Source organism: Hipposideros armiger, unplaced genomic scaffold (assembly GCF_001890085.2).
Source record: "Hipposideros armiger isolate ML-2016 unplaced genomic scaffold, ASM189008v1 scaffold_70, whole genome shotgun sequence".
Lineage (NCBI taxonomy): Eukaryota > Metazoa > Chordata > Mammalia > Chiroptera > Hipposideridae > Hipposideros > Hipposideros armiger.
The window spans coordinates 2,210,086-2,232,000 of record NW_017731420.1 but is presented as its reverse complement, the minus strand read 5'-3'; the positions used below and the strand labels follow the sequence as shown (position 1 = coordinate 2,232,000).

Below are 21,915 nucleotides of genomic sequence, written 5' to 3'. Positions count from 1 at the left end.
AGCCGCCATGAGCAGCCGTCCAGAAGTCGGCGACTGATCTGCCTCGCCCGGGAAGAGCGCAATGATGGTGCCAACTTGGGCCAGCGAAGCAACGTCCTCCACAACTAGACTGAAGAACAAAAGGACAGAAACTTGTCTGTTCCCCTTCCCCCAATTCCTCAATAAAAATCTTAAACAAAAAACAAATAAAAAAAAACAAGTATGTGAATGTGCATGTATTTGTGTATGTTTATGTATGTTTGCTTTGTTTACTTGTTAAGAAAAGAAATCATCAAAATGTTAGTGCTTTTAAGGACAGTTTTTATTGTTGGGTTGTCCTATAAGTAAAGTGGCATAAAGATTTTAATGAACATAATTATATAATATTTCACTTTCTGGAACATCTGCCTGAATACAAATTTCTGACAACCTTAACTAGCTGGAAATACAATGGAGCAAGTATGTTTTTTGAGTGTACAGGTAAAGTATTAATTATGTGGGGGTCCACGATAACAATTAGTCTGGCAGAGACAGCATTCTGTATACCAAAATTTTTGCTACCCTTTCCAAATATTACAGGTCTCTGGGAAGCAGCAATCCAGTAATAGGCTAAATTTTCCAGCTCACCTCTGTACTACATTAATACAAATATTCCTGCCCTAACTCTAAGGACTATCTCTTAGAGACTTACTTTCCAAAAACAAAAAAAGCTGAACATGATTAGGTATCCAATTTTAGAAATTAGAAAACAACAGAATAAGCCCAATATATATATATGTATATGTTGGGTTTGTTCCAGAAATGCATGATCAGCTTAATATTTGAAAATCAATCAATGTAATTAGCCACATTAAAAGAAAAAAAACAAGTATATAATCATCTCAGTTGAATAAAAAATATCAAAGACTACATCTATTACAAAAGGGGTAAGACCCCTAAAAGGAAAACTAAAATCGTATTGAAATTAAAGAACACATAAATAAATAGATATACCATGTTCACAGGGTATATGGACAAATTGTACATATTCGATATTTGTACTAACATATTGAGATGGATATTAACATCATCCCTGTTTTTACAGATGATAAAGCTATGGCACATAAATAATATGATAATAAGTTGCAGTGAAAAAACTCATTGTCTGATTCCAAAGTCTCTTCCATAGATTCCATTAATTCAGAATCATACTAAGATAAGTTGGCCCAGTCTCTACTTTGTGAGACACTACCTTCAATTCACTGTATTTCAATTTTCTAGTACATAAAATGAGGATGCTGGTCTAACTGATCTCTCCAACAATTCCTTTAAATAATAAAGCTTTAAGTTGATGGAATTAAGAGAAACATCTTTGGTATAATTTGGTATAATAATTTTGCAGAGTTTGACCAATGAGCAAAGTCAGATGAAGGCAATTCATAGGGTTGACAAAAGAGAGTCTATGACAAGGAGTGGGGAAGTAGCAGACACAATTTAGCTAGTTTCCCGGGGAGGAAAAATAAATACACCTTAGAGAAAATTAATTACTAACATTCTATTTTTCTGTTTGAAAGGTTACTATAGAAACTAAATACACTGCTCTAATTTTCCCTTTTTTCCCTTTGGTACCCACATTGTCTGCCAAATCTTAGAAATATGCTTGAACACATTTGTGGATAATATTAAGTGTCACTATAATTCTAGACCATTCATGCTAGTATTAAGCAAATCACATTAAAATTACTGAAATGTACTCTTCTGAGTCAGAAAAATCAGTACTGAATAAAGTATCTTTAAAGATTCTGGATTCACTGATAACTCAGTTATCAACATATTTCAAAAGGTAAAGAAAAATTAAAATTAAAATAGGTATTACATTAGCTTTAAAATGGTTTGTCAGACACAAGTCATATAAGATACATATAATTTCTTCAGGGCAACATTATTTCATTAAAAGTTAATCAGCCCTTGTACACCAATGTTCATAGCATTATTCATTATAGTCAAAAGGTAGAAACAACCCAGACATCTATCAACAGATCAATGGATAAACAAAATGAGTTATATACATACAATGAAATATTACTCAGCCATAGGAAGAAATAAAATTCTGATATGCCACTACATGGATGCACCTTAAAAACATTACACTGAATTAGAAATAAGCCAGACACAAAAAAGAAAACACTGTATGATCCTCTTATACGAGATACCCAGAACAGGCAAATTCATGGAGACAAAGTACAATAGAGGTTATCAGGAAAAGAGATGGGAGATTGGAAGGATAGGGAGTAATTTTTTAATGGATACAGAGTTTTGATTTGAAATGATGAAAAAGTTCTGGAAATAGATAGTGGTTATGGTCACATAACACTGTTAATAAACTTAATGCCACTGAATCGTATATTTAAAAAATGGTGAAAACGGTAAATTTTAAGCACTTATATTTTACCAAAAAAATCAGCAAAAGAAGTTAATCAGTAGCATTGAGAACCTAGTATAATATGTACAAGGCAGAGTAGGAAAAATAAAGACTCAAAAGACCGGTTCTTAGTACTAAATGATGTTAAAGAAATATTAATATTAATAGCAGACTAAGCTGAAATAGCATTTTTCTTTTCCACTACAAAAGTATAGGAATTTTGGATAAAATACGAGTTTGTTTTAATACTCGAAAGTACTATATGTCTTCGCTTTGGCTTAGATCTACTCTCCCTACCCGTTACCACCTTCTGTGGCTGAGAGAGTAACCTATATGAACAATATGTACCGATGCTCTCATCTCCTGGTTTCTGGTTAGTTTCAGCTAATGAGGTACAGTAGCAGGAGATGGGAATGAGGGAGGAGAATTAAGTCATGGTATTTACACCTTGTTCTTATAACCTCTCCCTCCCTGCCTTTAAGCCAGTTGGTAGCAACAACATCCCAGTGTTACCAGCTCCAGGTATTGTACTATCTATCTCCTGTGGTTTTCCTCCCCAGTCAGCACCTTTGTCCTTTTATTAAACTCTCCTAAAACTGACCAATTTAAGAATGTCATCTTTTTATGACGAATACAGTAGACAAACTTGAAATAAATAAAGGCAAATCTCAAGGTGTCAGATATGAAGGAGAAACACAAAGTCAGGGAAATTAGCTGGAAATCGGTCCATGGTAGTAAATGGATGTGTCACACTCAGGTAAGGTTTCAGGGGTTGAGCAATGGCATTTTAACACTCATCCAGGGGCTGGAGACAAGGCTTAGAGCCTGAGCTAAACAGCCCTTTGCATAAGGCCTGGAACCAAAAAGAACTGCTTCTTCAGCAAAAGAGACAAGCTACTTGAGACTTCACCAGACTGAAACAGTATCATGGATGTTTTCTTCATAGGGCACCCAAGTGGGGAGGGAACAAGAAAGAAAAACGCCAGTCTCTCTCAAGCTAATTTCCTGCTTGTATCACCCACCTCTGAAATCAAGGGGATTTGAAATAGCTAAAGGGAGATTTAGTAAACTGGAATAAAAAAAGGGAATTGAAGAAAGGGCCTAGAAAGAAAACAGAGAGCTAATGAGAGTGTGTGTGGGGGGGCGGGGGAAGAAGAGGAAAAAAAAAACAGAAAGAAAGAAAGAAAAAAAAAAGTGGTTCAAAGACATGCAGATAGAACATGAGACGGTCAACACTGGGATTTACTCAAAACTGAGTAGCTAAGTAGTTGACTATATCCCATGTAACTTATTAACAGATTTTCTAAAATATATTAGGGGTTAAATAATGAAGTCATTTCAATTTAACTTTTTCATTTTCTTCTTAGCCCTGGTTGCATGAAAAGTCTGCCACACTAATTAAATTAATATACCACATAATAGCCCTATGCTGTTATAATACTAAATATTTTGCTATATTAGGGAGAATATAATTATAAAACAATATCGATATAATAGTTGTATTTAATTCATCAATACTCTTACTAGGGAATAATAAAAATACTAAGAATATACTTATCAAAGAAGTACTCTAAGCCTGAGCTTCCTAATCTGTGTTCTGAGATACCATGGGATGCCACAACTGTGCTGAAACATGGCTTCCTTTGGCCTTCAGTGTCTTTGGGAGAAGCCTGAGGCAAGTGGAGTTTTCACTTGACATACAGCTTCTTCTGATGGCTCCAGATACAAACATCATTCCCTAGATATGCAAATGACATGCAAGCAATAGGAAAGCACTGCTATAGCTAACCACAAAATATATACTGTATATTTACATTTGTATACAAATAGTTCTGTTACTTACATGATAGTGTTGCTCATAAAATGTTTTCTTATAATCAAAAGAAAATAGTTACCAAGAGGAGCAAAGGGATGCTAGAGCTTTCCAGGAATGCCATGTCCAAACAGACATAAAGGCTTTTGAGTTAAAATAAAATATATGGATATATTTGCCCTCTTATTAAGCATCTTTGCCAGTGAGAGAACAAGGTTGTATTTCCATTCAGTAAGTAAACACATTTAAATATACAGGCAAATTAATTGAAATTACAAAAGTATTTCTTAAATGTGAATTTAAAGGATCACAGTAACATACCTGCCATATTTGAATTCAAAATAAAAGGAATGAAAATCGCAAAGGTCATTACACAAAGTTCTAGCAACACAAAGGGATATGAGAAATAAAAGTTTGGGCAAAAATTTTGAATTCTGGATGAATTAAACAAGCACAGAATGAGTCAGAGATGAAACATACAGACAGGAGAAAACAATGACTATTTTCTGATGTTATCATTTGCTGGCTAATTCTCAAAGAGATAAATTTAAATTCAGATGCATACAGAGTTAAACTTCATCTTCATATAAACATTTTCTTAAGAGCAAGAAGAGAAATACTGAATACAAGAATACCTCCTTAAAGTTGTAAAGTTAAGTTAGCTCAAAGCCTTAACATTGATAGTCATATCACAACAGTCTTCACAAAAATCTTCCTGCCCTTTATGGAAAGCAAACCAGCTAACATATATTATTTCTCAGGGAATAAGCTTCCCAAACAGTTGTGGATTTCAAATCCATATAGGACAACTAGTAATCACTCACCTATTTTCTTGACCACACTACATAAACAAGAGGGTACATTTTGAAAATATTTACCACTTTTCCCCCTATATCTCTATTCTACCTTCTATAAACTGCTTTACATTGTCTTTCTTGAATATTAATAAATTAATCTGTTGTATTAAGATTCTTTCACTTTCAGGGGCCGGCCGAGTGGCTCAGTTGGTTAAGAGCGCGAGCTTTGAGCAACAGGTTCGATTCCACACGGGCAAGTGAGCTGCACCTGAGCTGAGCTGCCACTGAGCTGCCAACAGGTGGAAGGATGGCTCAGCTGGTGAGAGCACGTGCTCCTAACAACAAGGTTGCTGGTTCAACTCACGCATGGGATGGTGGGTTGTGCCCACCCGCAACTAAGCTTGCACATGGCACCTTGAGCTGAGCAGCCTTGAGCCGCTGACCGGCGGCCAGATGGCGACTGGACTGGGAACTGAGCTAGCTGCACCCTCAACAACTAAGATTGAAGGACAACAACTTGGCTGTTCCCCTTCCCCAATTTACCAACACTATTCCCCATCCCCAATAAAAAAATCTTTAAAAAAAAAAGATTCTTTCACTTTCAGGTCATTTTTCACACAGATCAGATTAAATCCATAGCTAACACAAAAGTAACAAATCCACTGGGAGCACTTTCATTACTTATCTTTATAATCCAATCAGAAAAAATCCTCAACATTATAATTTTAAATTAATTGCAGTCATTTAGGAACTTATTAATAAAATCAGAATTAATTTCAATGTCACCCCAATAAATTTAATAAAAAAATTTTTTAAAGAATTTATTTCTTTGCAAGTGATTGAGAAAATATCTCCCTTTGTTAATCTCTCCCTTTCTTAACTTCCTCACTTTGGCTAATGGAGACACCATTCTTCAAGTCTATTATATTAATTTTATACTAAAATAAAATTGTCACTAATGTCTTAATCATTTTTAAAGATCCATCCATCTCAAATGTGACTTCCTCTGCAAAACACCCACAGATCCCATACTATGAATTTGTTAATCATCCCTCTATAATTGCAGGGAGTGTTAATGTCTATTACATCTCATATCAAAGCCATGATGTGTAGGTTGGTCACTGCACAATTCAGATAGCACCATTCATAATGTACTTTGTGTGAATGGCAGTCCCTATATGTAAGACCAATAGGTGTGACCATTCCATGTGAGCCCTGTGCTTTCTGGACTTGCGATGTTTTTTAAATATTTCTTTCGAAAATATTTTTAAATATTTCTCCCAAAATAGGGAGTCATATTCATTTTGACATCCTAATGAATACAGTGTTTAGCAAACTACTGTTTAATGGAACACTCTCCTTCCTGCCACTGAAATGTCTCTCAGATTTAACTTCATTTGTTTCACTTGTTCTAGCCTTGTCTAACAATTTATCAAATCAAGCTTTGATTACTGTACCAAAGTATTTCAGAAAGCATATTCTATGCAATGTTAATAAGTAGGCTAATATGGGTCTTTGGCTAAATAAGTTTAGAAACTACTAAATTCAGTAAAGTTAAATATGAAGTTTTCTTCACTGCAGGAGCTTTTGTGTTCTGTCAACATTAGGAATCTCCAAGAAAGAATTCACTGCTTTTAGCCTAGAAAGGATATGCCCATTGACTTCATAAGGACACATTTCTAGATTCAGTAATCCCATTACTTAGGTCATTGTGTTTCTTAAGATTTGAAATGAGAAGGGATAAAGAAGTTGCTTGTGTAGGGGTCAAACAGATCTACTGGGTTGTTGGAAAAGGCATGACGTATTTTTTCTATGTTTTTCGCTGCAAAAATGCATCATGACTTTTCTGACAACCCAATACTATAATATGTGTTAAAACCTCAAAGCAAGTAAAAAAAAAAAAAATATATATATATATATATATCACCCTTTTAACTGAGTTTGTTTGCCTTTACTAATTTGTAAGAAAACATAAATTAACATCTCACTTTACTTTTTTTCCCATTCTGTAGTTTGCGAACCCCAAAACAAAAATATAACCCCTCTCTTCATCTATCATAGTATTGGGTTGTCGGAAAAGTCATGACGCAATTTTGCAACGCAAAACATAGAAAAAATATGTCCTGACTTTTCTGACAACCCAATATTTCTCAGAGGTAAAAAGTTCAGCCTTCTAGGGGTGTTTGGGAAGTGTATTATGGTGTTTTGGGTTGACTTAATGATTGGGTGTCACTAATGGCATTTAAGAGTTAGGAGTTGGGGAATCAAGAGGTCCTATGATAAACAGGACAGTACTGAAAAATGAAGACTATCTTACATTCACATAGGTGAAAATCCTGTTTATAATATTATAATATAAAACTGAATCTGTTTTAAATCTAAACACATTTTTTTGGGCATCTCTATGTGATTATATTATACACTAAGAGTTCCAGAAATACAACTACTGAAATGAAAGGAAGACTAAACTTTGTTTTATGTGAAACTTTACTAAGAGTTTACCACTATTTCAGAAAATTACGCCACCAACAACAGTAGCATTTGTGGTATTTAATATAGGCTTGCACAAGTCTATTTGTATCAGTCACATTCACAGTAATTATATGGACTTGGCTACTTCATTATGTCTTCCAATGTTAGTCATACCTGTGTATTTGCATATTGAAATATATATTATTGTACCTAAATATCTTTCCTTTACTCTTTGTATTTTATTTAAAATATTATATAATTTTGAAATGATATGTATATGTAGGTTTTATTATTTTTACTTTCATTTCAGAACAGGAGGCCTTATAAAATGGAGCTCTCAAGATGGGGCACTGGCACATTAGGGTGTTCGGCTTTTATAATCAGAAGACAGCAGGGGAAGACTCTGGGTCAGACAGGATTGAATAGCATTAAAGAGAACAGCAACAGCCTGGTTCACGAATGGGGCAGAGGGTAGGGGAACAGGGAGCATGAGCCTTTGTCACTCAGCTTCTACGGTTCCATGCTGCTGAGGAAACATCTTTCCTGTGGCTCAGTTTTTACCATTTCACAGAACCCCCACTGGCCCGAACTATCCCACTACCTACTGAAAGTGATTAAAATACTTGGACCTGAAAAGATCAGGAAACACACACAGCTACTGCTACCCCAGCTCCTCAGGAGCCTTCTGAACCTGCCAGCTTCCACAGACATGAGGTCACCTTCATTCTCAATCCTGATGGAACTCTGTGGTATATATTGCTCTTCATTTTGTAAAAGAATTTTTCAGAAACACTTACCTCAGTGGTAGTTCCAATGTCAGCAGATGGGCTGCATGTGCTGGTATCTGGAGGAGCCGTACCTACACTGCTTCTAACTGGAGAACTGGGGACAGGCCCTGCCATGGTCTCTGGATAAGCTGAAGAAGGACTGAGATTGCCTCTCTTCTGAATCTTATGCCAGACCTTATTCATGATATCAGTTAGCTCATAGAAGAGCTGTACCTGAACAGAAGGAAAAAAAAAAGAGTAAGCAAATCTTTCAATATCTATTTACAATTGACTAAAATATTAAATGTTAATAAATTTTAAAAAGTCCAGGGAAACAAGAATATATGAAACAAAAACCTATCAATGTATCACTGACCATATTATACCATGATCCATAATCTGATATATAATTATGTTATCATGAATATTTTATCATGACTATGATTCTAATGATAGAGAAAAAATTAATGTAAAAATTTTACAATTAAGCATTATCAGATATGATTATAAACAGGTATAATCAATTTATTCACACTTAAAATCTGACACATTCACAATGTGATATTTTATAATCAATTTAGCATTTTTATAGGAAAATAATGCTATTATAATAACACTAATATAACAAGTTATTATGGACAGACTTCTTTAAATATATAAATAGAACAAACACAAAGAAGTGCCTCTTAAACAGAGGTCAGAATCAAAATTAGAAATCCAAATATATCCTAGTAAATATAATTATTTAGTGACGTATGAAATAATTACTATTCTTATTTCTGAATGATTTCGACATTTAAATTCTATTTCTCTAAGGAGTATATCTGAAGCTGGATTTCTTACCCAGTAAAATATAGTGAAAAAGAATGATATAACATACAATAGTAAAAGAAAAATGTTACATATGAGGCTTTTCTATAGATAAAGAACATAAGCCATCCAACCAACTATTCCCCTCAGATTTGTCATTCCAATATTCAGAGAAAAAAATGTTTAACTTGCACATTGTTTGACTAAGTTCTAAGATATTTACACAAGATTTCATAAATAAGAATTAATCATGGAATTTGTATGACAACATATTGCCATATACTGTATAAAACAAGCCCCAGGGAAAAAAAATGCAAACACAATATATAAGCAAATCCACAGCTGGATACCATATTCTGCTTGCCATTAAAAAAAAAAGCAAAATTCTCATATTTATAAAAAGTTTCAGCCCCAGGATACATCCAGATGATAAAGCTGGCTTCTTATGTGGGCAGAACAGATGCATAAAAACACTGTTGTCAATCCCTATTTGATATAAAACAGTGCTGGGTTACAGTTTTCTCCTGCTTTTTGTGTGATGAAGTCTCAAATCTCAGTTATGGCTCTTTTTGTTAAAAAAATAATCTAATGGCTAGAGATCCTACAAAAAAACCTCTTAGAAAAATTTTAGTTCAAATTCTTTTGTCCTTCATAATCACAAGTTCTCTCTAAAAGGAAACAATTTTGTTGCAAACGAAAAATTTTTAAATGATTATTTTACTTTTTCTTAAACAACTAGAACTGACAAAAAAGAAAAGCATAAACCAATGAAAACAGGTTCTAAGGGCATAAGGTTTATTTACATAAGAGATTGATGCTGCTTTATTGTCACTACTTCTGATTTTCTTTTACTGTTACCATTAAATAATTGTATATGAATGTCACCAAGTACACTGTGTATTTAACATGCCAAACAAACAGACATAAACTTTAAATGTATTTTTATTTTCAAAGAAGATAGCTGCTTTCACAGAATTCAGACTTCCCAAATTCAAAAGGTTTAAAAAATCAGGCAAAAAAATTGAAGGTAAATGTTCAACTATTCTTCTTTAAACTGTACCGAAAACTATGCCAATTAAAGCCACAATGAGCTACCTATACTTGTCTATTAAAATGTCTAAAATTAAAAAGCCTTAACTATAACCAAGTACTGGTGAGGAGGTAGAGAAACTGAAACTTTCATTTACTATTGATGGGAATGCAAAATTTAGAATACAGTTTGGCAGTTTCTGAAAGACATATACCTACCATATGATCCACCCACTTCACTCGTGTTTCCCCAAGAAAAATACAGGTCAATGTCTACACAAAGACCTGTATACAAATGTTCGTAGCAGTTTTATTTGTAATAGTCCAAAGCTGGAAAAAAAAAATCTCAAATGTTCATCAATAAACAGATGAACAATTTGCAGTATATCCATACAACAGAATGATACTTAGCAATAAAAAGAAAGACACAATGGGTTCATGCAAAAACATGGATTACTCCAAAATAATTATGCTGCATAAAAAAGCTAGGCAAGAAAATAAAAAAAGAGAGAGAATAGATAGAATACAACTGTATGATTCCATTTATATAGAATCCTAGAAAATGAAAAATACTCCATAATGACAGAATTAGTGGTTGACTGATATTGGGAGAAGAGTGAAAGACGGGACTACAAAGACGCACAAAGAAACTTTTGAGGATGATGGAGTTATGCATTATCTTGATTGTTGGGACAGGTTTCATGGGTGTACATATGCCAAGCCTTATCAAATTAGATAATTTAAACATTGCAATTTATTATATTTAAGTATAGCCCAGTAAAACATTCTTAAAAAGTCACTAAAAAATGAGCATGAAAGTAACTGATTATCAATAATACTTTAAGTATTAAATGCTGACTGAATATCAAAAATGCAATATTTTACTGTTTAAAAATTAATTTCACATACATTTTCTCATTTAATGTATGACCAATCAGAAAGGAGAATTTTTGACTGAAGAGGCTGAGATAAGGCTCAAGGAGATACATTTCTGAAGGCCAGACAGAATTTGGGTGGGTGCAAAAAGTCATTCCAGTCTTAAGAATAGCAAGAGCAAAAGCCAAGTACAACAAATTATCAAGATATGATGTAAGGGCAATGAAAAGTCTTACTGCTTTAAAGAGTAAGGACTTTTCTACAGGGTGTTAGTACAGAGAGTCTGATAGAAGAGTTGTCATAAAGGTAGAGAGGAAGAAGAAAAACCATGGACACACAATGTCAATGGAAACCAAGGAGGAATGGAATTTCAATAAGCAATTTCTGATCAGCACAGGAGCTTTGACCTGCTGCATTTCTGACCTGGGCCGGTTCACCCCTCCTTAGGCAACCTAGTGATCCCCAGCTCCTGGGAGGTCACCATATTGATGCCAAATTTAGTGTGGACACCCAACTGGCATAAGATGAGGGTAAAAGGGATCAAATACATGGTGATGGAAGGCGATCTGACTCTGGGTGGTGAACATACAATGTGATATATAGATGATGTATTACAGAATTGTACACCTGAAACCTATGTAACTTTACTAACAATAGTCACCCCAATAAACTTTAAAGAAAAAAAAGAAGCAATTTCTGATCTGTTTGAACAGTGTAAAGAACTCTAAGTGAATACGAATTTAGAAAGACTTTCATTTGGCATGCAGGTTGTTATTATTCATTAAAGCACAGTTTCAAAAGAAAAAGGTTTTGCCGAATAAAAACGAGGAAAGCTTTTCATATGGAGCATTCTACTTACCCATTATACTCTTATCTAATTTATTTTAACAGATAAAAATGAAAATCAGGGGCTCAGAGAAATTAAAAATGAGTGAGTGGTATAAGAATACAAACCCAGTTTTTTCTGAACTCAATGCCTATTTTCTTAGACAATAATGCCAAATTCTACTGCCTTGGTGAAAACTAAACATAGCTTTCTGCAATAAAATTATGAGTAAAATAAATGTATAGGAAAAAAGCATAAAACCCATTCTTTCTCTAGTTCCACATACTTAAAACCCCAAATGTAAAGATAGGTTTGTTCTTGGGAATGCCTTATAGGAAGACAAAATATATTATTTATTGGCTGAGGAAAAAAATTGAAATTTTATTATATTAAAGAGAGGGTTCTTGGGCCGGCTGAGTGGTTCATTGGTTAAGAGTTGGCCTGAGAGCACAGGCTCTGAGCAGCAGGGCTGCTGTTTCGGATCCCACATGGGCCAGTGACGCTGCCCTCTACAGCTAAGATGGTAAACAACAGCTCGACCTAGAGCTGGGCTGCAGTGAGTCGCTGGTGACGGCATAGGCTGCAGTGGGGCTGCAGTGGGCTGCCGTGAGCGGCTGTCCAATGGCCAGCGACCGATCTGCCTCACCCAGGAAGAGCGCAATGATAATACCAACATGGACCAGTGAAGCAACATCCTCCACAACTAGACTGAAGAACAAAAGACAACAACTTGTTTGTTCTCCTTCCCTGATTCCCCAATAAAATCTTTAAAAAAAAAAAAAAAGAGAGGGTTCTATAGGTGCATTTAATTTTGGATACATACAATGGAATGAACATAAATTTTAAGTCTGAGAGACCAGTGTCTAAACACATTGAAGGGAACTGGGTAACTTTACAAAGTCATTCGTAAGGGGAGGAAAAAAACTCTGAATATTTAACCAGGTTAAATACTTATAGTGTCTAAGACCCTTGGATGGCAATGAGTTCTAAGAACTGATATAGTAGTTTAAGTCTTCACAGTTGGTATAGAGACCTAAAACAATGTCTGATATGACAATGAGCTTTCTCTGGGTCAGCCCTACATATGGAGCTGGCTCTATGTTTTAAAATATAAACTAGTTGAAGCCTCTGTATCTGAGCAATAATGAACCAAATTAATGTACAAGGATCAACACTTATGGTATCACTCTAATGGATAAACAAAAGAATGGTATGCATTTAAGGAGGAATTATTTCCCTAAAATACAATCAAGAAGCCTATACACTGACTATAATCAAAAGTATACAAAGCTTATGTTAATACTACGTGCAAAGTCTATTGGGTATTTACAGTGTTCTGGGGGAAAGACTCACAGCTTTTATCAGATTCTTAGAGAAGTCCATGGCACACACACACAAAAAGACAAATACTGTTCTTCACAAAACCACAAAAAACAAAAACAGATGGATTATGGAGCAACAATTCATGGGAAAGAGGTTTAGTTTGAGTCAATAATCATAAAATAAAAAAATAAAAACAGTACAAGAAATTTTAGGATAGTATATGTATGTGAATGTTTGTATTTTAGGGGCCCACAGTATTATTTTTACAAGGTAGGACACTCAGAAAATAAAGAGAGACATATACATTGATTTCACTAAGAAAGATTAAACATTTTTGGCAAAAGATGCCACGAACTTTTAAGGGAAATAACTGCAGTGCAGATACACGGTTTGTATTTATAGAGTATAAGGGAAGCTTTTCAAATTGCTAAGAAATTTAACAGAAAATTGGGTAAATGATATGAATTATCAAATCATAAAAGAGCAAATTCACTGGCCAATAAACATTCAAAAACTGCTCAACCTTATTAGTACTCAGGAAAATACAAATTAATGTAAACAATAAGAACTGTCAAGTCACAGAAAAGCAAATTCAATGGCCAATAAACATTTGAAGATGCTCAAACATCTGGTTTCATTTCCCTTCAGCATGAAGGACTTCCTTTAGGATTTCATGTAGTGCAGTTCTACTGGTGATAGATTCTTTTATGTGAAAATATGTTGACTTAGTCTTCATTTGTAAAAATTATCTTTTGAATTCTGGGTTAAAGGCTTTTTAAATTTTTCACAATTTAAAAATGTTGCTCTTCTGAACGCTATAGTTTCTTATGAGAAGCTACAAATCAAATCTTGGTTCTCTTGTATGCAAATGTGTCATTTTTTTCATGATGCTTTCAAGATTTGCCCTTTATCTGTGGCTTTCAACAGTTGGATTATGTGTGTAGGCATGGCCTTCTCTGTGTGTTTATCTTATTCATCTCTGTTTCCCTTACTTCTGGCTTATATGTAGTACTCAATAACTATTCGCTGAATTCATGTGGGGGGGGTAGGGGAGGGAATCAAGCCATCCTTTGTGATTTTGAAAGAATCCAGAGGGAAGTCTGGAAGCATATGCTAAAGCGACAACTCATGCTAAAGAGGTTTATTTTGAGTCTCATGTTTTATCATTAAAATTTAGGTTAATCAGGCACACAAGGATATAAAAGTGTATTAACTTCTTACCACATCTTTGAGTATACCCTGATTCTTCAAAGTGCTATATTGTTTTGTGGTTTCCTATTCTTTCAGGAATATTGCTACATTCCACCAGGGATATTCAGACCAATTTATGAAGCGGGTGTCACATTTTATATCAGAATCAATTTAAATTAACAAAATGGTATTCAAATAGCATTTCAGAGTTTACAAAGTACTTTCATAAATATCTCACTTAAACTTTCTAATAATCTTGTGATCAACTTTGGTTACAGCAGTTGGTAACAATTTAATAAAACTTGGTTTATCAGGACTTAGCAAAATGATAAAGTGGAATTAAGTGAATAGTAACAATCATTACATTTTGAGTGAAAAGTGATTCTCAGGGCATGAGGTTCATTTAGCCTTGGTTTAATTCTCAAAAAAAAGGGGGGTCGTTGGCATTTAGGGAGCAGAAACAAGGAGGCCCTGGGAGCCAGGTGATGGGAGGAAGGGAAAAAAGAAGGGAGCAGACATAAGAAGAAAATACCAGGTCTAGCATAAGCTATATCTATGTGATAACTTTGTTCAGAACTGGTTTATATTGAAACAACAACAAAAACTGAGCTTAGTTCCAAACAAGGTGAATATCTAAAGAAGATAGCCCAAAGCTCTAGTTTTGAGCCACAGTGTTACATTTAATATGATTCCATACAAACTACAATATTGAGTATCTCAAAGTAAAAGAAAAAAATTTTAAAGATTAGCTTGAGATTAACATGCTAAGCAAAATAAGTGAGACAGAAAAAGTCGAGAAGCATATGATTTCACTCATATGTGGGATATAAAACTGAAAGCAACAAATAAACAAGACAAGCAAACAATCATAGATACAGACAACAGTTTAGTGGTTACCAGAGGGTAAGGGGGGTCAAATGTATGGTGATGGAAGGAGAACTGACTCTGGGTGGTGAACACACAATGTGATATATAGATGATGTATTATAGAAATGTACACTTCTAACCTATATAATTTTATTAACCAATGTCACCTCAAAAAATTTAATAATAATTTTTAAAAATAGTCGAGTTCCCAGGCTAAACCAATAATGGTAACAATTTTATTTTCAGCTGGATGGCTATGGATAACCAGGATATGCGGAGTGGTGCAATCCTCCCAAGGTTATATTAATAATAATCTTTCAAAAGTCTCTAAAACATAAGATCTCTGGGAGACCACTTCAAATAGCAGTTAGCTGTCAATCATACAGGGACTAAGCTTCTACTAAATATAATAAAATTTTTGTATCTATTATCTCCAAAAGTTTCTTCATATCCCTTTGTAATCTGTCCTTCCTATTACTCCCTCCTCCTTCCGTCCCTGCTTTGACACAATGCTGTAGCTTGTATATTCTAACATTTTACATAAATTGAATTATACAGTAAATACTCTTTTTAGTCTGACTTCCTTCACTTAGCATAACGATTGCAATATTCATCCAAGTTACATTTTATCAATAATTCTGTCTTTTAATGGCCGAGTAGTATTACATTATGTAGCTAGGCCATAGTTTGTTTAATTATTCACCTACTGATGAACATTTGGGGTGTGTTTAGTTTTTGGCTACACAAATAAAGCTGCCAAATATATTTGGGTAAAACTCTGTGTGGACATATATTTTTGTTTCTCTGAGAAAATATCAGGAAAGAATGGCTGGGTCGTATGGTAGGTGCATGTTCTTTTTCAGGAGTTTCCAGGTTTCTTCTGAAGTTGCTATAATTTTTACATTCCTCCCAGCAGTATTCAAAGAGTTCTAGTAGGCTCACAATGCAATCTCTTTTTTTAGCCAATCCAACAGGTGTGTTTGGTATGTCTTCATGTTTTTTGTTTTTCCCTGATGAATAACAACATTCACGTGTTGTTAACAACATTTCATGTGCTTACTGACCTGGCATTATGCAGTTTATGTTCAAATCTCTTCTCCATTCTTTGTCGGCATGTTATTTTATTTACTGTTCTTTGTCTTCAAGTTAATGAATAGAAAGGGATTTTTATTCTGGACAACAGTTTGATAAATGTGTTGCAAATAGTTTCTCCAAGTGTCTGCTTTCTGTTATCTTAATGTGTCTTTCAAACAGAAAATATTGTTAAACCTGATTATACCCAATATCTTTGAGTCTTCCAACCTATGAACATGTATATCTCCCCAAGTAGGTGTTCTTTAAGCTCTCTCAGTAATCCTTTGTGGTTTTCAGAGTAGAGATCTTAAACACCTTTTGTTTTATTCATTTGTTTATGGTTCTTGTCACCCATGTAAACGCAACTGATTTCATTCCATTTTCCAATTGTTTGCAGGTAGTATATCAAAATACAATAGATTTTTATACAATAATCTTCAAACCTGCAACATTGGTAAATTTATTAGTTCTAGCAATAGTTTCTTAGGTTCCTTTGGAATTTTCTATGAAATATTCTGTATGCAAATAGCAACAGTTTTACTTTTTGTTTTATGCCTTTTATTTCTTTTGCTTGATTTATTGCAATGACTGGGATGTCCAATACGATATAATAGGTGACGAAAGCAGTCATTTTGGGCTTTTTCCTGATCTCAGTAGGAAACAATACACAATTTTAACATAAAGTATGATATACGCTTTCTTATACAAGTCCTTTATCAGTTTGAAAAAGTTCCCAATACTTATAATTTGCTGAGTTTTTATAATGAATGGGTGTTAAATTTTGTCAAGTGTTTTACCTGCATCTATTGAGATTATCATATGATTTTTCTCCATTGTTTTATTAATATGGTGGATTACACTGAGTGATTTGACTATTGAACCAAACTTGCATTTCTAAAATGAATTCTACTTGGTCATTATGTATTTTCTTTTTTATATATATTATTGATTTGCTAATATTTGGTTAAAAAAATTTACATCTATTTTCATGTGAGATATTGATTTCTAATTCCTTCTTTTGTAACATCTTTTTCAGGATTTGGTAATAGGGTTATGCTGGCTTCATAAAACAAGTTGTGCAGGAACCTTCATTTTCTTTGGAAAAAAAATCATGTTAAATATTTCTTTTTTTTTTTTCTTTGATTGTTTTATAGAATTCACCCATCTGGGCCTGAAGTTTTCTTTATGGGAAAATTTTTGTTATCACATTTAGTTTCTTTAAAAGATATATAGGGGTATTCAGTTTTTCTATTTTTTCTTGTATCATTTTGTATAGTTATTTTAAAATAAAAATCTCTATTTCATCTAAATTGTAGTTTTTTGGCATACAGTTGTTCATTAGTCTCTTACTATACTTTTGATGTACGTAGGCTCTGTGATGATAAACTCTGCCTTCATTTCTGATATTGGTGGTTTGCATTCTCTCTCTCTTTTTACTGTTCCAGTCATCTCTGCTCTTATCTTTAATATTGTCTTCCTTTTGTTTACTTTGGGTTTCCCTTTTACTTTTCTTAGTTTCCTAAAGTGGAACCTTAAGTGGATGAATTAAGATGTTTCTTCCTTTGTAATACAAGTATTTAAAATCAAGTTTCCCTCAAAACACTGCCTTAGCCGTATCCACTTTTTTTATTGTCATTCAACCAAAATGTTTTCTTATTTTCAAGAGATTTTGTTTTTGAGTCATAGATTATTTAAAAGCATGTTGTTTAAGGTCCCGATAATTTATTATTGATTTCTAGTATAATTTGATGGTAGTTCAATAATATACTGTATTAAATTTGATCTTCGTAAACATAATGAAACCATGTGCACCTGAAAAAAAATGTGCATTCCAGTTGCTGGACATAGTGTTCTATAAATGTCAATTAGATCAAGGCGAGTTCATACTATTTTTCAAATTTTCTATATCTCCAATTACTTATTTTTATCTAGTTGTTTTGTCAATGGCTGAGAAAGATGTTATAAAAATTTCCTACTACAACTGCAGTATTATCTACTTTTTTCATATTTTCAATATCTCCAATTTTCATGTAGTTGTTTTATAATCCCTGAAGAAATGGCATAAAAATTTCCTACTATGATTGAACAGAATCATCTATTTTTTCCTTTAATTACGTCCCTTTTTGTATCATGACCTTTTTGTCTCTAATAATATTTTTCTTTGTTTACTTTATTTGATATAGAATAAGCAAGTCAAGTCTTTTCATGCTGTTTGTATGGTATATTTTTTCCTATGCATTTATTCATATTGTTTCTTTAAATTTCAAGTGTTTCCTTTTAGCCAATATATAGCAGAGTCTTGCTTTTTTCCCCACTATACAAATTTCTGTCTTTTAATAGGAGTAGCTGGGCCAGGAGTCAGCAAATTTTTTCTGTAACGAGTCAGAAACTAAATGATACAGGCTTTGTAAGCCATGTTGTTCTCTGTTGCTGCTACTTATTTCTGCAGTTGTAGCGTGACAGAAACCACATACAATTTAAAAAACATAGGTTTCCCCAAATTTGACCTGCAGGCTTTTGTTTGCTGACTTCTGGTGTAAACACTCCTAATTAAGATTATTAACATTTAATGTGTTCACTGATAAAGTTGGTTCAGCCCCTATCATTTTATTTTATTTTTTTGCTTCTAACCTCTGGTTTTTGTAACTCTGTTATCATTTCTTGACTTTCTTTAGATTATCTGAATGTTTTTTAGTATTTTAGTTCATCTATTGGCTTTTGGCTATATTTTTGTAATTTTGCATATTTTTAGTAATTCTAGGAGGTTATAATACATAAAAACTTTTGCAGACTAGTTAGAGTTTATAGTGTACCACTTCACATGAGATTTAGAAATCTGTCAACCACATAGGTCACCTTGGCTCATCTCCCACTAACCTTAATGATCTGGTTGTCTTCTGTATTACATCTAAATTACTGAAAGCCCCAGTAGACATTATACAGTTTGGTTTCCACAGTCATAAATATTTAAAACAATTTTAAAAATATTTACTAAGCTATTATTTCCAATGGTTGTCCATTATTTCTGAAGATTCAAGTTTTTATAGGGTATCACACTCCTTTATCCTGAAGAACTTCCTTTAGTGTTTCTTGTATAGTAGAGCTGCTGATATACAAATCCCCTTAGTTTACCTTCATCTACAGTGTCTTCATTTAATTTTGATTTCTGTGGTTATCTTCACTGCCTTGACAGTTTTCTTCTGTCAGCACTTTAAAGGTATTGTTTCAATGTCTTCTGTCCTCTATAGTTTTGCATGAGAAATCTGTATTAATTCAAATTATTGTAAACCTGTACATAATATGTCTTCTTGTGGCTGCTCTCAAGATTTCTAAAAAATTTACCTTTGGTTTTCTTTATTTTAATCACAGTGAGTCAGAATATGTTTTCCTTGGCTCTATCCTCAAAAATAAACATGCTTAGAATTGGGTGAACTTCATGTTCATGTAAAAACCTATCTCTTTCTTCAAATTTGGGAAGTTTCCTGCAATTGTTTCTTCATTTTTTTTCCTGACCCAATCTTTCTATTGACTTTCTGGAACTCCAATTACACATATAGAACATTTTGTCCTAGAGCCACTGAGGCTCTGATCTTTTTTAAAATATAATTTTTCTCTCATTTTTTCAAATTCAAAATTTTTATGCTCCATGTTCAAGTTCAGTGATTCTTCTGTCATATGCAGGCCACTACTAAGCCCATATGGTATGTTTTTTTTTTTTAAAGATTTTTATTGGGGAATTGGGGGGATGGGAACAGCGCTGGGGAATTGGGGGAAGGGGAACAGACAAGTTGCTGTCGTTTTGTTCTTCAGTCTAGTTGTGGAGGACGCTGCTTCACTGGCCCAAGTTGGCACCATCATTGAGCTCTTCCCAGCGAGGCAGATCAGTCGCCGGCTTCTGGACGGCCGCTCACGCTGGCTGCTGGCTACACATGGTAGCCCATGGCAACCCACTGCCACAGGGACTGCAGCCTACGCCGTCGCCGGCGACTCACGGCAGCCCAGCTCCAGGTTGAGCTGTTGTTCAGCATCTTAGCTGTGGAGGGCAGTGTCACTGGCCCTCATATGTGGGATCCGAACCGGGGCCCTCTGGCATCCCAAGCCAGTTCTTAACCATCACACCACTCGGCCGGCCCAGGTATGGTTTTTTATTTCAAGTACTATGTTTTTAATTCTGAAATTCAGTTGATTCTTTTTATACTTTGTTTCTCCATTGAGAATTCTTAACTTTTTTCATTCAGTGTGCCTTCCCATACACCTCAAGGAAAAAATGATAATGGCTGCTTTAAAGTTATTTTTGCAATTCGATTATTTTAAAACAAATAGGGAACATTCATTTATGTTGTCAGTTTTTTGTTTTTTCCCCCAGAGTATATAGAAATAATAAGTGGGATGAATGGGGTGATGTACACTTCTGCCTCCATGCTAGAACTGGATCTTTTATGCTTTCCTTTTTAACAACTTCTGAGGATCTAAAGGAAGTGAATCTGTCTCTGTACAATCTTTTTGACAGAGCTGCTATCACAAGTATTATAAACTTGTTGATTTAAAACAACAGAAATTTATTCTTTCCTTGTTGTGGAGGTTAAGTCCCTAATCAGGTACAAGCAGGCCATCATCCCTCTGAGATGCTCAGTAGAATCCTTCATTTCCTCTCTTCCTTGTTTCTGGTGGTAGCCAGCAATCCTTGTGTTCTTTGGCTTGCAGATAAATCAATCGTATCTGTGGCTCCATCTTCACATTGCTCTCTCCCCATGTGTCTTCACACTGATTTTCCTCTGTGTGTGTCTACCTTCAAATTTCCCCTTTTTATAACCACAGTGTATTAGGGCTTACCCTAATGACCTCATTTTAACTTGATTATCTCTCTAAGTACCCTATTACTAGATAAGGTCACGCACTGAAATACTGGGGGTTAGGAATTCAACATATATTTTGGGGGGTATAAAATTCAACCCATAACACTTTCCCTGCCTCTGGAAAATGTTTTTCAGCAACCATCAGCAATAGCATTCAGAGAATAATCTATGAAAGGATAAGTCATTTCATAATTGTTCTCTTTTATACCACTGTGGGTCATAATAGAAGGGCAAATGGCCATTAAACTAGAATGTTAATATTGTTAAAAGTATGACTTATAAAAAATATGACTTATAATAGAGGACAAGCTTCCAGTTCTTATAACAGTGGTTAATTTAGCTGCCTTTTCATAATTTTAATTACATTTATTTTTATAATAAGGGCATCACCAATATAAAGCAGGTTAATCTTTTCAAGATGCACTAATATTCATATACATAAATTAAACCAAACTGTATAATACACAGTACGGGGAGGGAGGGAGGGGGAAGAGGAGAATGGAGGAGGGTGGTATCAGTAAGGAGGCTCTATAAAATACACACTCATATTTGCACCCACTTTAAAAAACACTTTTAAAACTGGCTTATAACCACTAATGATGGGATAAACACAGATTTATCAATACTGACCTGTCAGACCCAATAACATTCTAAAAAGTATTCTTTTAAAAATAAAATATAAAATAGCATTCAACAATGATAAACTATGTAGAAAATATACTATAGTCGGCTTGAGGTAAAAGAAGCAAGCGTTAAATTGTATGCAGTTAGTAATTTGTACAAACCTAGGTGATCCCAATTAATATTAAATTGTAAAACTGTAGAATACATCAC

At 34.1% G+C, this 21,915-nt stretch overlaps 1 protein-coding gene across 6 annotated transcripts in view; it reads right to left on the bottom strand.

Annotated features, from left to right (window-relative positions):
* Nucleotides 1–21,915, bottom strand: part of VPS13B (vacuolar protein sorting 13 homolog B) — an 810,211-nt gene that overhangs the window by 383,790 nt on the left and 404,506 nt on the right. For all 6 annotated transcript variants that reach the window (XM_019642540.1, XM_019642536.1, XM_019642534.1 and 3 more), the window contains exon 25: nucleotides 8,260–8,463. In XM_019642540.1, the coding sequence (XP_019498085.1) occupies nucleotides 8,260–8,463 (204 nt within the window). The remainder of the gene's footprint in view (nucleotides 1–8,259; nucleotides 8,464–21,915) is intronic.